The 17,866-nt window shown below is 41.9% G+C and overlaps 1 protein-coding gene across 3 annotated transcripts in view; it reads left to right on the forward strand.

The window, feature by feature from the left end:
• Positions 1 to 17,866, forward strand: part of LOC136879032 (proton-coupled amino acid transporter-like protein pathetic) — a 168,811-nt gene that overhangs the window by 53,486 nt on the left and 97,459 nt on the right. For all 3 annotated transcript variants that reach the window (XM_068229038.1, XM_067152758.2, XM_067152775.2), the window contains exons 2-3: positions 5,860 to 5,955; positions 6,041 to 6,140. In XM_068229038.1, coding sequence (XP_068085139.1) covers positions 6,064 to 6,140 — 77 coding nt within the window. In that variant the 5' untranslated portion in view covers positions 5,860 to 5,955; positions 6,041 to 6,063. The remainder of the gene's footprint in view (positions 1 to 5,859; positions 5,956 to 6,040; positions 6,141 to 17,866) is intronic.

Raw genomic sequence — 17,866 nt, forward strand, 5'->3', positions numbered from 1 at the left:
CCCAGGAGGGGTTCGGCTCGCCAGGTGCAGGTCTTTCTATTTGACTCCCGTAGGCAACCTGCGCGTCGTGATGAGGATGAAATTATGAAAACAACACATACACCCAGCCCCCGTGTCATTGGAATTAACCAATTAAGGTTAAAATCCCCGACCCGGCCGGGAATCGAACCCGGGATCCTCTGAACCGAAGGCCAGTACGCTGACCGTTCACCCAACGAGTCGGACATATCTACGATGACGACCCTTCATTCCTGTCCCTTCACTGAGAACTGCAAGTGAGCTCATTGAACATGAATTTAACACTAATGACCGATGGAAGGAAATATGGAAAACCAGTGCTACACCTAAACAGCTTAAAATGTTCTGCGCCATGGCCAAACAAACAGATATTTTTTTGCTATTTGCTTTACGTTGCACCGACACAGATAGGTCTTTTGGCGACGATGGGATAGGAAAGGTCTAGGAGTTGGAAGGAAGCGGCCGCGGCCTTAATTAAGGTACAGCCTGGTGTGAAAATGGGAAACCACGGAAAACCATCTTCAGGGCTGCCGACAGTGGGATTCGAACCCACTATCTCGCGGATGCAAGCTCACAGCCGCGCGCCTCTACCCGCACGACCAACTCGCCCGGTGATTTTTATTTAAATCGTAGAACCTGGTCTTCTCTCAATGGGATTATGATCAGCTGTGGCAGTTGTGCTGACTCATTGCATAAATGGAGTAGAAGATCCTCTCCAAGCTGCGATTTTGGAGCAGAAAAACAAACAGTTCGGCATATAGTTGAAGAATGTTCCCTCAGGTCCTTTTTTGGTGACCCAGGTGACCACCTGTTATCAACTAAGAGAACACCTGAATACATTCTAAATTTAGACATTAGTCTGTGATCACTTTCGGGCTAGTTGTAAATATCTCTAATATTAGTTAAGAAACTAGTTTCTTGATGGACATTTATATTATTTCTTATTCTTATTCTGCTTTATCGGTTTACCCTCCAGGGTCGGTTTTTCCCCCAGACTCAGCGAGGGGCCCCAACTCTACCGCCAGGGCAGTCCTGGAGCTTCAGACTCTGGGTCGGGGAATACAACTGGTGAGGATGACCAGTACCTCGCCCAGACGGCCTCACCTGCTATGCTGAACAGGGGCCTTGCGAGGGGATGAGAAGATTAGAAGGGATAGACAAGGAAGAGGGAAGGAAGTGGCCGTGGTCTTGTGTTAGGTGCCATCGCGTCATTTTCCTGGGGGAGAAGTGGGAAACTATGGAAAACCACTTCCAGGATGGCTGACGTGGGAATCGAACCCACCTCTACTCAGCTGACTTCCCGAGGCTGAGTGGACCCCGTTCCAGCCCTCTCACCACTTTTCAACTTTCGTGGCAGAGGGGGGAATCGAACCCGGGCCTCTGGGGGTGGCAGCTAGTCACACTAACCACTACATCACAGAGGCGGATTATAATATTATTTAAGGAATATGTATATTTTATGTGTACCTATCATTTTAGCTAAAAAGGAGTGAATTATTTTTCTGTTTTTCTTTTCCCTTTGTTTAATATTGTATTTTCCTGTTTTTGATGTGATGTGATATTAGCTATACGCTCAATAAATAAATAAATAAATAAATAAATAAATAAATAAATAAATAAATAAATAAATAAATAAAATAAAAATCAATAAATCAATAAATATAAGGCCCAGTGTTACTCAACTTTGTACTTACGTCGAAATTTTAGTAGACCTACAGATATAGATGTTGGTTTAATTATGAACTAACCATACATAGCTATTCGTCCTAACGGAGGTGTATAAATCAAAATTGATATCAAGAGGCCAACATCCTTAAGTCACGAAACTGTGCTTCATGTATGCATTCAGATTCGTTACATACACCAGAAAGACATTGTATATGCAGTCCATGATTTACAAGTGATTCAAAAAGCCAAGATGTTGATAAAGAAAAATCATATATCGTGTTCAAAGTAGCTAAAAAAAAAAAAAATAGTTACAAATTTCTTGAACACTTCGGGATCCAAATTGGAACCTTTATTGGCTAAGAACAGGGGTCGGCAAACTACGGCCCGCCAATTCTTTTTCTATGGCCCGCGACCTAAGAAAGAATTTTATATTTCTATACACTTAAGAATTTTAAATGGGATAATATTGTTTCACGAAGCATGAAAATGAGATGAAATTGATATTTCAGCGTCTATGAAGCTTTATTGGAACATCCCTACGATTTTCGATACATATTGTCTGTGGTTGGTTGTGCGCTTTGAGTTGAGGAGCTGAGAGAAAGACGTGTGTGACGCTCCTATATATAGGCTATTCGCATTCGCACTGCGCTTCGTGGCCTCAGCTATGATGGCACGCTGTTATAATTAGGCAGCGTTACCAGTGCCATGTGTATCACTGTTCTACGACATTTTGTTCTCGTTTTAATAACTTATCAGTTCATATCCATCATGTCGCTGCCAAAACCACAAAATAAGAGAAAAGTGGACTTTAAGTGGCATGCTTTAAAGGTAGAGTGGAGTGAGAATTATTTTGTTACACACCGAGCTCAGTAGCTGCAGTAGCTTAAGTGCGGCCAGTATCCAGTATTCGGGAGATCGTGGGTTCGGACCCCACTGTCGGCAGCCCTGAAGATGGTTTTCCGTGGTTTCCCATTTTCACACCAGGCAAATGCTGGTGCTGTACCTTAATTAAGGCCACGGTCGTTTCCTTCACACTCCTAGCCCATTCCTGCCTCATCGTCGCCATAAGACCTATCTGTGTCGGTGCGACGTAAAGCAAATAACAAAAAAATATAAAAAATAAAAGAATTTTGTTACTGAATTATATGACAAAGCATTGTGTTTATTGTACTGTTACACTAGGCCTATAACTGTACTAAATGAGTACGATATACGTCGACATTACGAGACTAAGCAACCGTTACAATATTCTCAACTCACAGGGAAGGAACGATCAGAAAAAATGGAACATTGAAAACAAAATATTTCATTACAGAATAGTTTCTCCACAAGAATGAAAAATGAAAATGAAGGTACAAATAAAATAAGTTTACGAGTACCGGTAGCTCATTTGTTAGCTAGGGAAGGAAAACCGTTTATTAATGGTCTTCATCAAATCATGTTTGGTTGTAGCAGCCGAAGAAATGTGCCCAGAGAAATATTTAATACCATCAACCTTTCCATGAGAACAGTTACTCGAAGAGTTGAGAACATATTGTATGCATTAATTAACCAATTAATTAATTAAGTTTATTATTTTGGTGTCATTTCTTGAATCTTTATGAGTCGACGGACATTAGAGATACTACTCAGTAGTTCCTGTTTAATCGAGGAGTCAGTGCTGACTTGGAAGTGACTGAAGAAATCGCTTAAATGAATACTCCAATTTCTTTGCAAATCATTTAAGAAAAGGCTAGGAAAACAACAGACAGGGAATCTGCCACCTGGGCGACTGCCCTAAATGCAGATCAGTAGAGACTGATTGATACTCTGCGTGGAACAAATTCAGGCGAAAATAATTTCAAGAAAGTTGACAAATCGTTAACGAAGTACAATCTAAAGATGAATCAGCTGAAATGCATCACAACTGATGTTGATAAATGTACGTTTGTGACAGGCAATTACTTAGTCGGCCGGCCCCGTGGTGTAGGGGAGGCCCTGGGTTCGTTTCCCGGCCAGGTCAGGGATTTTTACTTGGACCTGAGGGCTGGTTCGAAGTCCACTCAGTCTACGTGATTAGAATTAAGGAGTTGTCTGACGGCGAATTAGCAGCCCCGGTCTAGAAAGTCAAGAATAACGGCAGAGAGTATTGGTCGTGCTGACCACGCGACACCTCGTAATCTGCAGGCCTTCGGGCTGAGCAGCGGTCGCTTGGTAGGTCAAGGCCCTTCAGGACTGTAGTGACATGGGGTTAGTTTTGGTTAGTTAATGGCTTAGTTGGAAACATTCTTAACGATTCTGAAAATACAAGGTGTTCAAAGCCTCTGGTTATTCATTGTATTATTCACCATCAGATACTTTGAGGGAAATATCTGTATCTATAGTGTAGCCCGACTAGTGGCCAGGATGGTTAAGACGTTGAAGTCTAAACGGTCTGACACCGTAGTCAGCCGGTTCGAGTCCCGTTGGTCGAAAATGTTAGCCGGCAGGGTAAGGGAGGTGGTGGTATACAATTTCTAATCACTAGATTGCGTACCATAGGCCTGGATTAAATTACAAACCTCCCCGTAGTTCTCATACGGAATGAGGGTATCTGACGCTGTTGATGGTGATTCGTCCGTCGGATGGAGACGTTCAGTCTTGAGCAGATCCCATGGTGCTATTCGACAGGAGTAGGCTATGTGTCGGTAACGGGTTTCACCCTCTCCCTTCCTACTATCATATATCACGCCATTCATTTCATTTTTTGATTATAAGGAGTACTAACTTTGAACCCCAATTTGGTGAAATGTTATCTCAAGATAGCAATTTCACTCATATCATTAGTAAAGCTGTCTTTCAAACAATAATTGTAGTCTAGCTGTTTGTATTACGTTACATTTTTATCAGTAAATTTGTGAAAACGTGTTTTCTTGTTATTTTAAGTAAACCTACCTAAAACACTCCTTGAGTTTGCCTCTTGGCTCCAGAGTGTAAAATATGTAATATTTTGCCCTTTGTAAAGAATGTTTGCCGACCCCTCGTTAAGAAGATTATTTCTAATTCCCAGCTATTAGCGATGCTTTGAAAGTGTCAAGTCCAAATATTAAAATATCCAGACCTCCAATTAATTAACTTTTTTTTTGCTAGTTGCTTTACGTCGCACCGACACAGATAGGTCTTACGGCGACGATGGGACAGGAAAGGGCTAGGAATGGGAAAGAAGCGGCTGTGGCCTTAATTAAGGTATAGCCCCAGCATTTGCCCCGTGTGAAAATGGGAAACCACGGAAAACCATTTTCAGGGCTGCCGAAAGTGGGGTTCGAACCTACTATCTCCCGAATACTCGATTAATTAACAATCTGTATATAAATATCCTTTTAAAATGTAAGGTTTAAGCTTTGACTGTTGAATATGTCTTAGTTATTAATACATATGATTACTGACCGTGTGATTCATGTGTTGCAGAGAGTAATATCTTAATCGAAAAGTAATTAAATTAAAAACAAATCAAACTAGGAATCCTGAATTAATGTGACAAGTCACTCTATTAAATCAAAATTGATGCTCAACATATACACCATACAGGTATAACTCAACATATCCTTGAATTCGAGAAAATGTCGTGTTAAATCACATTTATCCGTATATCAAACCCTAATTTCAAGGTTTTTTGAAATAATGTTAGTACGATGGTCTATCTAAAAAATTCTATTTAGCTCTTAATTCTCGAGGAAATGTATGTGGTGAAGGAAGAAAAAGGAAAGAGTGAATACAAATTAATTTATATAATGACATAATTCAATAAGTATATAATGATACAAAATATACACACACATTACATACTGTAATTATGTACTTAGTTATGGAAGGAGTATACAGGGTAAAGGGATACAATGTACAATTTAAGGAAAATAAATAATAATAATAATAATAATAATAATAATAATAATAATAATAATAATAATAATAATAAAGGAATAAATCATGGAAGAGAAAAGGTATAATTATATAATTCAGAAAATATAACAAGTAATTACAGATAAACCGTTTAGTGAATGGTGGTATGAAAACCTTCACTCAACCAGTTTGTGGACTGGTAACCCATAAGAATCAAAACTAACTAGTGATTAATATCCCAATGCCTAAAGAGTTAACTAGATTATCAAAAAACTGTGAACATATTTTCCATTCGTGTATTCTCTTCTCTTACAGAAACACTAGAGAAGAGGAAAGGTTTATGTACCCGAAATTACAATTCAGTTCCAACTCTAAGCTGTTAAAATTTCAGACAAAGAGAACAGCCCTCAGGTAAGTGATAAAATCTGATATTAATTTTCCTCTAAATCTTTGTATACAGACATACATTAAAGTTAATTTTATATAATATTTTCAGGTGAAGGAAGTTCAGAAAAGAAAATGGAGTCACAGGATGTCTCGTACAAGCAAGATGGGTTTTCAATGGAGAAGGTGGACCGCTTTAATACTACTTCCACGTAAGTAGACAGTTTTTGGTAGAGCCTGAATATCAGACACGTGTAAATGATTTGTATACTTTTTTGTTCATTCATTCATTCATTCATTCATTCATTGTTTTCATTTACAAATTGAATACTGGTAAATATACCGCAAATGTGATGAACTGATGAGTAATCAGTCCAGATCATTTGAGAGATATAAACATTACATACGAATACCTTCTTTCTGCTACGGCTGGCTGAAAGAATCTACGTAAATAAAACTACCTTGGCGTCTGTATCATGTCCCCTAGATCTTCTTTACTTCGATGTGGGGAGTGACGGCCACAATCCCCCTGTGGGCGGGGGCGGTGGAATAACATCCATGGTATCCCTCACCTGTCGTAGGAGAAGACTAAAAGAGACAGCGGAGTTTCTCAACTTGTGAGCATAGACTGGTGATCACGGTTCCCCTAGCTGAGTTTGGCGTCTTCCACCTACTTGTGTCAGGCTCCTCACTTTAATCTCTCCTAACTGACCTCCCTTGGTCAACTCTTATTATTTTCCGACCCCGACGGTGTTAGATTTTCCAGGCCTAGGGAGCTTTTCATTTTCCTGCCCTTCGTGGCCTTTCCCTTTCTTTTGCCGATGCCTTCATGTTATGAGGTGCAGGATCTTTTCCTTTTTCGCTCTGATCTGGTTTAATAGAGGATAGTTGCCAGTTGTACTTCCTCTTAAAACAGTAATCACCTCCACCACCACCACCACCACCACCACCACCACACTGGCGACCGCAAGAGCTTCTGTGGTACTCAGTCGATCCGCATTCTTTTCACTAGCTCCTGTTGTCAGCACCGCGTAGCCCAAAATGTACGTCACGTGTGGCGTGATGGGTAATATGTGCCACAGGTTAACTGAACACTTATCAGCTGCTGCTGTCTTCGGTAAAAGATTGATAGACTTTTTTGGCAGTGTAGTGTGTGAACTGTTCGCGTGCCGTTTCCTTGAAAGTGAATAGTGAATAGACATATGGAACCACTGCGAATGTTCGGCTCCATAGCTAAATGGTTAGCGTGCTGGCCTTTGGTCATAGGGGTCCCGGGTTCGATTCTCGGCAGGGTCAGGAATTTTAACCTTAATTGGTTAATTTCTCTGGCACAGGGACTGGGTGTATGTATCGTCCTCACCATCATTTCATCCTCATCACGACGCGTAGGTCGCCTACGGGCGTCAAATCAAAAGACCTGAACCTGGCGAGCCGAACATGTCCTCGGACACTCCCGGCACTAAAAGTCATTCGCCATTTCATTTTACCACTGCGAATAACCGGCGTGGAAACGGCCGCAAATGTGACATTGACCTGACATTGATGTGAGAGGTAATCGTTAAATAGGACGGTTCGTGAGGGGCGACCCACACGCTAAAGAAGAGTAGCGCACCGTCAACATGAACCAGGGAGCTACGAGATGTTTGTCTAAACCAGCGGTGGCCAGGAATGTCGCACGTGTACAGCACACTGATATGCTGTGCAATGAGCTGGCCTCATGCTTGCACATTAAGGTTACCACCCCTCCGGAATTGCTCCTCCCAGCGTGACCGACTCGACTAGCCATTCGGAAGGGGAATGAATACTGCTAGTCTTAGCAGTCATCCTTTCTGAGTCCGAAAATTTCACACCGCACATCATTGCATATTATTTTATTGTGGTTTGTACGTCATATACAACGAATACAAATCCATATGAATGTCCTTGTTTGAGTAAACCTGTGGCAATACATTCTATTTAACAATATGTCACATACGAAATGCTATTGCATCGTATCTTATTAACACTTTGTCGAAGTAATGACGAACCAATGTCCGGCACAACTGTTTCGCAAGCTTTCGTCAGATAATCTCGCATGCAGCCGCGGCTTGTGAATTTTTATTAAAGGGAAAAATCTCTCACAAATATAAGTTTTAAAGGATTGCAAATTTTCGCCACTTCTCTTTTCTGATATGGTTTTTATAATTCAGTGCGTTTGCATCAGCACTTCCAACGAACCGCCATCCTGAACCGTGCATGCTATGTTCTCTAGTTGTCAAACTCATACAATACACCTGGCCAACTGCACGGTCAGTTGCTCCCCACCACATTACGTCTCTCTCTCCCGAGAGCGAACACACCTACCAAGCTCTTCACGCGTGCGAAGTCAGAGTAAGGTAACTGTACACAGCGTGAACTGTGCAGCGTTTGGGCACCGCTGGTCTAAACAGACAGTTCAGCGAACCCAGCTTCTTGTGGAGCACCGAAACAAATGAGTGGTCACTGCAACTATGCTAACGAAGTTACATCGGCTATATCGGTTATATCGGAATTGGAGTTTCATTGGTGAAAGGTTGCCTTCCCTGATGGGCCCGTTTTCTGCTTCATCGAACGGATCGACATCGGGTGTTAGACGAGAGACGGCTGAGTACGAACACGCGGTAATCACTGTAAGAAGAACACTATCCAATGGCGGCAGCGTTATGTTTTGGGGAATGTTTACCTACCATTCTCTGATACCACTCATTCTTGTGAAAGACACTCTCGACTGATTTGTTTATAAATCCATCCTTGCAGATCATGTACATCCATGCACACTGGTTGTCTTCCCTGGGTCCGATGGGATCCTCCAGTTGTGATATGTTGCATGGGCAACGTCCGACAGTGGTTGGAAGAGCAGTACCAAGACTTCCAAGTATTTCCCTGGACAACTACTTTCACAGACTTCAATTCAGTTATCTGTGGGGCCTCCTAGATCGTCGTGTTCACTCTTAGGATCCTCACCTTGCGTCCTCCAGCAACTGTGGCATGTACTGCGAGCAGTATAACTCCGGATAATTGCGACAGCGTACCAGCACGTTTATGAGTCACTCTCAGCCCATCTAGCTACACATTAAGGCTACTCTGGGTATTAGATTACGGCCATAATAATGTGACTAGGCAGTGTATTAAGAACCCTAGCGAGGCTGGTATTGTCTGTAATTACTTGAGTCACGTTCCGCGCATTCATCTAATTAAAAATATCAAGTGCTTCTTCCGAAATGGAAGTTTCCTTTCTAAGCTTCTCCGCTCTTTGAAAGAATATGGAAATTGCATCCTCCTTGGTGAAATAAGTGCACCTTTACAACCTCCAGAAGGCAGACTTTTCCCCTCTAAAAGCACCTCCAGTATGCTTTAGAAACCTAAACCTCGGATAACTAACCTATGATCCTCGTTGGATTCAGAATATTCTTTTGTCTGTATCCTACTCCAATACTCCTTCCGCTACTTGTCGGGATGCATCTTTCCTCATGTAGGTCACAAATGTCACCATGTTATTCCCTTTGAAACTTTTACAATATTCCCGTTAAATCTATAAACGATAGGTGCACACCACTTGCAAATGCCATCATTTTTATTTGTTAGCTTCGTGGTACTCTGCTTGCTGTACCTGACGGCCCTTACTTCGATTTCGGGTCATCCCAAGACTTTTTATTATTTAAGAATAGAAATGCGGTTCACACAGCCTCATGAGACAAATTGGCTGGTAAGAACGCTGATCGAGAAAGCTGTCTTCAAACTAACCACGTGTCACTCCATTCTCTAGAAATGATCTGACTGTGCAGAACTCATCTTAGCATACGAGGACCTTTAAGCGGATATATTTGCCATGGGAATTTTTTGTAGTGTATTATACATTTTCAGAAAATTGAACAGTGGTAGCTATAATAAAGGTCACGAATCAGACAATCCATGAACGTTAGAAGTCTGTTTATGGAGCGGACATTTCTTTGCTGGCGTTTTAACGTCGTATTAATCATCATCATCATCATCATCATCAGTGAGAAGTAGCAGCCGTAGCCTTTATTAAAGCTCAGCCTAGGAGTTTGCCTGGAGTGACAATAGAAAAACACGGATGACTATTGAACCCTTTAGGTCCATATTGAGGGATACCTACCTTCCTTACCTATCAGCAAAGTTCATGAGATCTGTCTCTTGGGTCGTTTCGGGTTCTTCGTCACTTGCTGAGGTAAAGGTAGGGTTCATTAATTCTAATCTATCTACTGGAATGAAAGGTCTGTTTAAAAGATTCCTATTTATTCAGGAAATTCTGAAGCAATCTGTCACTGGTATCATAGAAGTCAACTGTATCCACTGGACACCACAATCATTTTTACATAATGGTCAGAACACTGGTGTGAGACTTTAACGTAATTGCCTGATGGGCATTCTTACTAGAAACCATTGTCTCAATTATTAATCATTTAAGAAAGGAAAGTCTGGAAATCCTTAAATTCGGCTTCCATGTGAGATCACATGTACCATCATAGTGATTCGTTATGGTCCAGCCCTCGTAACACGAACTCTGGACTCTGAGTATAATTAAGGCCGTCCAATCGGTGTGTGCCACACAGTGGTTCTACGGCATGGACCCTTAATTGAATCGATGTGACCTGCGTCTATGTCATGGACCGACCTCTAATCTTCTAAGTTACTTTAAAGTCATTGTGGATGATGACCGCAAGGAAATGATGCTACAATGGCATATGGCCCTAATCTAAGTCACTGAGGTTGATGACCCCCTGACCATCCAAGTTTCTAGGCTGAAGGCTAAACACAATTAAGTTACATCGGTTGATGACCAAAGTTTCCACTTTACTATCCCCAGCACATTCACTGCTCAATCAATCAAAGTTCAATAATTACAACAATAGCAATGCTCACAAACTTTGTGGCAGTAAAATCCATTTCCTTCGGATATGTCCCTTTAATCTTTACTTTATTTTTAATATTCCCCAGACAACAAACTAAAATTTCCAGAATGCATCTCCAAGTTATTCGCTTGATTAAAGTTATTTCAAAATGCGGTTTCACTGAATTTAATAATTTAATAAATTTAAATGATTTATCGAAATGTTAAAGAACAGTAAATTTTATCTCCGCGGACTCTGGTTTCCTCACAAATTTATACGCAGCTGTGATGTGAATTCAATATTGCGATGTTTATCTGGCTGGAAAAGAATTTGTTACATCATTCATGTCCAGCTATATATCTCATCTCGTGATATCATGCTTAAAAATCTAATCTAATCCTAACCGTTATTAACACTTGGATATCCTAATAATCTACGTACAAAGCAAACAACAAGCCATATCATTACGATGTCATATCTCGTCATCACTGAATTTTGCACACCCCTCGCAGACAAATCGATCATCCCGACCATCGCTCTATATTTTGGACAATCCTGAAATTGGGTTACTCTGTTCCCTATACTCAAAGTTCATGGTTTCAAATGTTCATTCCGTCCCCAATTACAGTATTTCGCAATACTTAGATCAATACCGGCTATGAAATTTCAACTAAATCCAGCATTTAACGTTCTCCTGGCCGAGAATTACAGTACAATCTCAACTCCACTGTCCCGTTATTATCCCCGCTGTCCGCTTAGGTCTCTCACCCCCCCTCGCTCGCTTGGCAGTTACAGGAACCACCTGGTTTATTCACAGATGACTGACTTCTCAAATGTTCCCTTTAAACTCTGCCGACATAATTAAACAAATACGATATTCTAACCAACAAAATGCACAGATATGCTTCAAGATGCCCACACTAATTATACGCGTCGCCAATTATACCGCTATGGATTTCTATGAATTTCTTTCCATTCTCAACATTATAAAATATTCCTCGGGTTATCATATCCCGGCTTCAATGACAGGACTCTAACCTGATTCGCACATCTCATCTCAACTCATATAAAACATTCCTCGGGCTTCCGTATCCCGGCTTCAATGACAGGTCCAACCTGATTCACAAACTAACCTCTGTTTCCCAGCTCCACAATTATCATCGACAAAGAACTGGAATAAAATCCTCACTAGAAATTCCGACATCTAATATCGCACAATGCATTACTCATGAATAACTTTGCATAAATGATATCGTATTTAATAACTTGATTTTTACGAGAAATGACTGAAACATTCTACTAGATCTTTTATTGTCAGTCAGACACAGTTTAAAATGGGCATAGAAAAACGTTTCTCTCCGTGACCAAATTCATCACCCTAGGTTCTTATCCGACAGCGCGCTTCCACTCGATTGAAAATGAGTAACCATGGATTATTATTATTAACGTCAAATTGCAGACAGAAGAATATTACATCGAATGAACATCTTACTTCGACATCACAAAATACAGGCAGTACACTCACACGGATGACGATCTACATTGGACGTGATATCACTTCGGAACCCTATTCAATAACTTTATACAACATTATATGGCACTCGCAAGACTTCAAAAATTTATCCAAGTGGAAAATAAAACAAATGACTCTTTTAGTCGTACTCTCACATTTACAAAACTTAGTAGGGCGACCACTGCGTCGTAAATCCCCATTCAAATACACCTTTAGAAATCACGAGATGAGATATAAGAGGTAGTAAGATGGAAAGTCACATTACCTTATGTAGTCACACCATTGTTCGTCATAGGGCTCACCTGCGACCCTGGCATTTTATTTAGCCATTTTTACATTCATGGCTGTACATATCATTGTGTTTCTTCAGGTTTCCTGGAATAAAGCATAAAAAAAAAGAAAATACCCTTCACTTGATTGCTTGAACGCACACGATGGATTATAATTACTCCCGCACACGAATTACTTAATCACATTAGAATATTTCAGTACTTTGACCGTCCTATCTGATACACTTATTTCTCTCAAGAAAACTATCTCCCCATGGAGTCAAGACTTAGCCACACTGGCTAAAATCTGCAGTCGAACTCAGTCTACTTTCGTTGATTTGATTTCGCGGAGCAACTCAACAATTTCGTCCGCTTTGTATCACAAATGCCGGAGAAGGAAGCTTCGTCATGGCGTCCCTTCATATTTATAGCAGTTACCCCCTCTCTTCGGATCTCTCCCTTTGCCGCCAAGAAAATTTCTCTAAATTTTCTGACTTACCTAAACTGCAATTTCAAGAGTTTTGAAAGTGACTACATGCTTGCTACATTTCTGGCGGTAGTGTTTATGGACATTTAAAATTTTTACGGGTTCGATTTGTGAGATGATTGACCCCCTTTGATAGGCACTATATTTTTTTGACTTGGCGTGGTCACGCCGTGTACACGCGCTTTGAAATAGTTCATAAAAATTACTTGAGATTCTTCCGCCGTCGACACGTGTGGTTGACGTCACGTACCCCAGAGCGTGGGACCGAAGGTAATCACCCCTTCGTCACGTGTCAACTCCATGCTATCAAGAATCCAACTTTAAGTTTAATTGTCATATTATGCATAATGTTCTTAGGGCACAAAGGTCATGGGTTCATATTTCCCCCAAGACACGAATTCCTTTCGCACAGTGACAAGGAATTTCCTTTAAATTACTCCAGATGGCGAAATTTCTAATTTTGACGTCTGATGAAACATGACCTTTGAACATAAATTCCTTTCTTCTCTCTTATGCAGTTGGTCATCTTCTGGTGTGCGGATACTGGTTGATGCCTTCAGCTTCCTGGTAGTTCTCCACTGAATTTTCGACTGAGCTATTTATCCCTTCCTCGCCGTCAAAGTCCTCCTCGCTGTCAAAGTCTTCTTCCTCAGAACCTTCCTCAAATTCTCCCTGTTCTATCGAGATTTTCTCTGTAAGATTCCAATACTCCTCAAATGCTCTCAATATCACAGAGTCTGGGACTTGCCTGCATTCCCTACATCGTTTCAGTGGGTCATCCTGCTTTTCTTCGAGCGGTTCCACATCTTGATCCACCACTGATTCAATGAGGTTAACTTCCTGGTCCGCCATATCTTCAGGTTTGCGATAAACCTTCAAGTTGGCTGCATTGAAAATAGCCTCAGAGCGTCCATCTAACGACTGGATTTTATAGGAATTATTTCGGAAACTCTGGATGACTTTAAATGGACCCATATACAACGGTGCAAACTTCGCGTAATACTTGTCCTCAGGTTTTGAAAGAGCGGGTTTACGAACAAGCACATATTCGCCTTCTTTCAAGGGCCGATGAAATCTCTTATTTTTGACGCGTCTCAAACGTCGGTCAGCTTGCTGACGAAGATGCCTAGCTGTCTCTTCAATGCGCATCGCTTGAGTCGGCCGTGGGTCGCTCGGACACTTCACCACTGCGTGCCATGGTCTCAGAGGATAAATATTGGAATGAACCACATTTGGGACGCATCCTATAGATTCGTGGATTGTGTTATTCACGCAATCTTCTATGATAGGTAACACATCCATCCATCTCCAATGCTCTTGAGCACAGAAGATCCGACAGAACTTCGCGATGACCTGCATAATTCGCTCTGACGGGTTTCCCTCCGGATGGCGAACTGAACTAAGAATATGTCGAATTTCAAGCCTTTGCAACTCCTGTTTAAATTGAGCTGAGGTAAATTGTGTACCGTGGTCCGTTAACAAAAACATGGGCTTCCCCATAGTTGGAATTATGGTCCTATTTATAGCTCTTAATACCAATTTAGTGTTTGCTTTCTGTAATGGACATAACGATGTGAACTTAGAGAATACGTCCACGGTTACCAAGACGTATCTATTCCCTCTACGTGACTTGGGAAGGACTCCGTAAATATCCATCGCGAACAATTCACGAGGTTTAGCTGGTAAGAGAGGTATCGGTGCCTGTCGAATGAGGTACGGGTTCGCCTTAACCCTCTGGCATGTGTCACATGTAATTACAAGGCTTCTCACGTCTTCTCGTAGATGAACCCAAGTGAACGTTTCCTGAAGGGTGGCGGCGACCTTGTCAATCCCACCATGACCGGTTATCCTATGGGCATGCCATATAAGACCCTTCCTAAGTGGTGGTGGTACCACAATTCGAGATTTAGTGTGATCCTTGTCTATGAATTTCAACAAGGTGTTGTCGACAAACAAATAGCTCTCAGCTAGCTTCTCAACTTCTCCACGTCCTGGGTCGTCATGTGGAAGTTCTCCCTTCAACAACGAAATTAACCTGCCACAGAACTGGTCCTGTCGTTGACATTCTGGTAATCGTGTCAGCTCATTTAGAAAGGTTCTATCCTCGTCAGTTAACTCCACGAAGTTCACCTCATGTTCGTTATCGTTTGGGTTTCGACTTAGGGCATCCGCCAGGACATTTGACATTCCTGAACAGTGCTCGATGGTCAGATCAAACTGCTGGATAAACAGTGCCCACCTAGCTACTCTCTCGCTAGCAACTACCGTCTTCATCACAAAGGTCAAGGCCTTGTGATCCGTCCTAATGGTTATAGGGAATCCAAAAATCATCTTTCTCCAGTGCTGTAGTGATTGAACAATTGCAAGCATTTCTAATTCAGTGACACTGTATTTTAGCTCGTGTTTCCTAAGTTTACGGCTAAAGAATGCCAAGTAGTTCTTCTTCTTGGGTTCTTCTCCTTCCTCTTGGTATAAAACTGCACCAATCCCTACGGTGGAAGCATCAGTTTGCAAGATAAAGGCCTTATCGAAATTCGGGTACCCTAGCTTCACACTTCTAGCTAACATCTCCTTAGTATCCCGAAAAGAAATCTCATGTTCCCTAGACCATTTCCATCGGTTGTTCTTTACTAGCAAATCTTGCAATGGAGCCACAACCTCCGTATAATTTGGACAGTGATCACTGAAAAATTGACTCATACCCAAGAACTGTCGGACGTTCTTTACCTTGATAGGCCTTGGAAAGTTGTCAATTGCCTGCAATTTCACTGGGTTAGGGCGTACTCCTTCACCATCAATGATGTGTCCTAAGAAGAGAACTTCCTCCTGTCCGAAATTTGATTTTTTCAAGTTGATCTTAAAACCAGCCACCCTGAGATTTTCGAGCAGCAACTCGAGATGATGAAGATTTTCCTCGAAATCCTTCGACGAAAGCAATATGTCATCGACATAGCGCGTAGTTATGGCCTTAACCTGTTCGGTGAGGTTGCGATCTAGGGCGCGTATGAGAGCTGCACCGGCGTTTTTTATTCCAAACGCGAGACGGTTAAAAACATACGTGTGCTGGTCATACAGGAATCCAGTAAACAATCTTGACTTCTCATCGAGCATTATATGATGATACGACGAGGTCAGATCAATATTAGTGAAGCGGCGCTTGCCCCTAAACCTCCTAATAACTTCTTTGATGGGAGGAGCTCTATCATTTTCAGGGATTAGTCTGTCATTTACGACCCTTGCATCGAGGCATACCCTCAGGGACCCGTCGGGCTTCTGAACGGTAACTAAGGAATTAACGAATGGTGTATTTGCCTTGGAAATCAACCCACTTTCTTCCATCTCTTTAATAATTTTTCCAGCCTCCTGGCGATGTTTCTCCGGAATGGGATACGGCCTACGTTTGAACGGCTCCCAACTATTTACAGCCAACACATATTTGAAATTTGGAATGCATCCTGGCTTTGAATCGAATACATCCTGATATTTGAGAAGTAGTTCCCTCAACTTCATCTTCTCTTCCGCCGTCCCTGGGCATTCTGATACTTTCTGATTTATCAAATCTTCTACAGCCTTTCCCAATTCAGTCTCGAGGACATCCCACTCTTCCTGATTGACCTCTTCTGTTCCCTGTTCTATCTCCTCTTCTGCCTCCTTAGAAACGGTAGTGAAATGGACTTCTTCCTCACACATTCTTCTCCCAGTCTGACCCAATGATTCTTCGTTTAGAGCTACTAATTCCGGTCCGTCATCCTTCCTAAATTTCACCTCTCTCCTTCCTAAATCGATGACGGCATTACTTTCACAAATGAAGTCTGCTCCAAGAATAACATTATAGTGCAGCTTTGAAATTATGACAAAAGGATGCGAAAATGTCATGTCTCCTATCTGCAAATCCAAAAATGTCTGCGTTTTACAAATGGCAGTTTTGTCGGGAATGACTCCTCTAATTTTGATATTTGCTACAGGAATTTCTGGCAATTTCTTCCGAGTAGACAATTCGTTAAAGAAATTTTGTGAAATTAAGCTGATGCTGGCGCCTGTATCCAATAAACAGCTCACCTTAAAGTTGCATATCCTGACATTAATGATTGGTAGCTCTCTTATTTTCCTAACCTCCTGTCTGAGGTGGTCTTCCACTAATTCATCTGGTTGTATAATCCAGGAGTCAATCTGGGCTACTATCCAGCCGTCGCGAGAAATATATTCAGGCTGAGTGTGGGAATCCTGTCTCGTAACCACTACTGGAAATTTGGAGTTTTTTTTTCCGCTCATTTGACGAGTTCAGACTTTCGTCGAACTGAGGCGCGTTAGGGTTTAATTCCCTATCCTGGTGGTAGGTCTTTCGGATAGCTCCAGTATGGGACATGTCTTGAGCTCCTACACAGTCAGTGTTGACTTTCCTTCGTTGGATGCTGTCCTTCCATTTGTCCTGTCCGGTACCTGACCTCAGCTCTCTCAAATACTGGTCCCCTTCTCTCCTTCTCTCTTCAGGCCCGTGCCAACGGTCAGAACGTCTGGAATTTTCGTAACCGTCCCCTCTTCTGTTGCCTTCATTCCCGCGTGGGTTCCTTCGTCTTAGATCTGAGTTCCCCTGGTATCGACCCTGGTTTCTTCTCCATTGTTCTCGGCGTCTGTCCCACTCTTCGTGATGGTATCTGGGCTGCTCCCAGTTCTTCCTACCTTGGTATGGCCTGGTGTCGAACCGCCGCCCCTCATTCTCATATCTCGGTGCTCGTGAAACTTCCCTATCTGGCGCGCTCTCCTGGCTGTGATTTACGACATTCACCTGGGGCTCTGA

The sequence above is a fragment of the Anabrus simplex genome, chromosome 1 (assembly GCF_040414725.1).
Source record: "Anabrus simplex isolate iqAnaSimp1 chromosome 1, ASM4041472v1, whole genome shotgun sequence".
NCBI classification, from domain to species: Eukaryota; Metazoa; Arthropoda; class Insecta; order Orthoptera; family Tettigoniidae; genus Anabrus; species Anabrus simplex.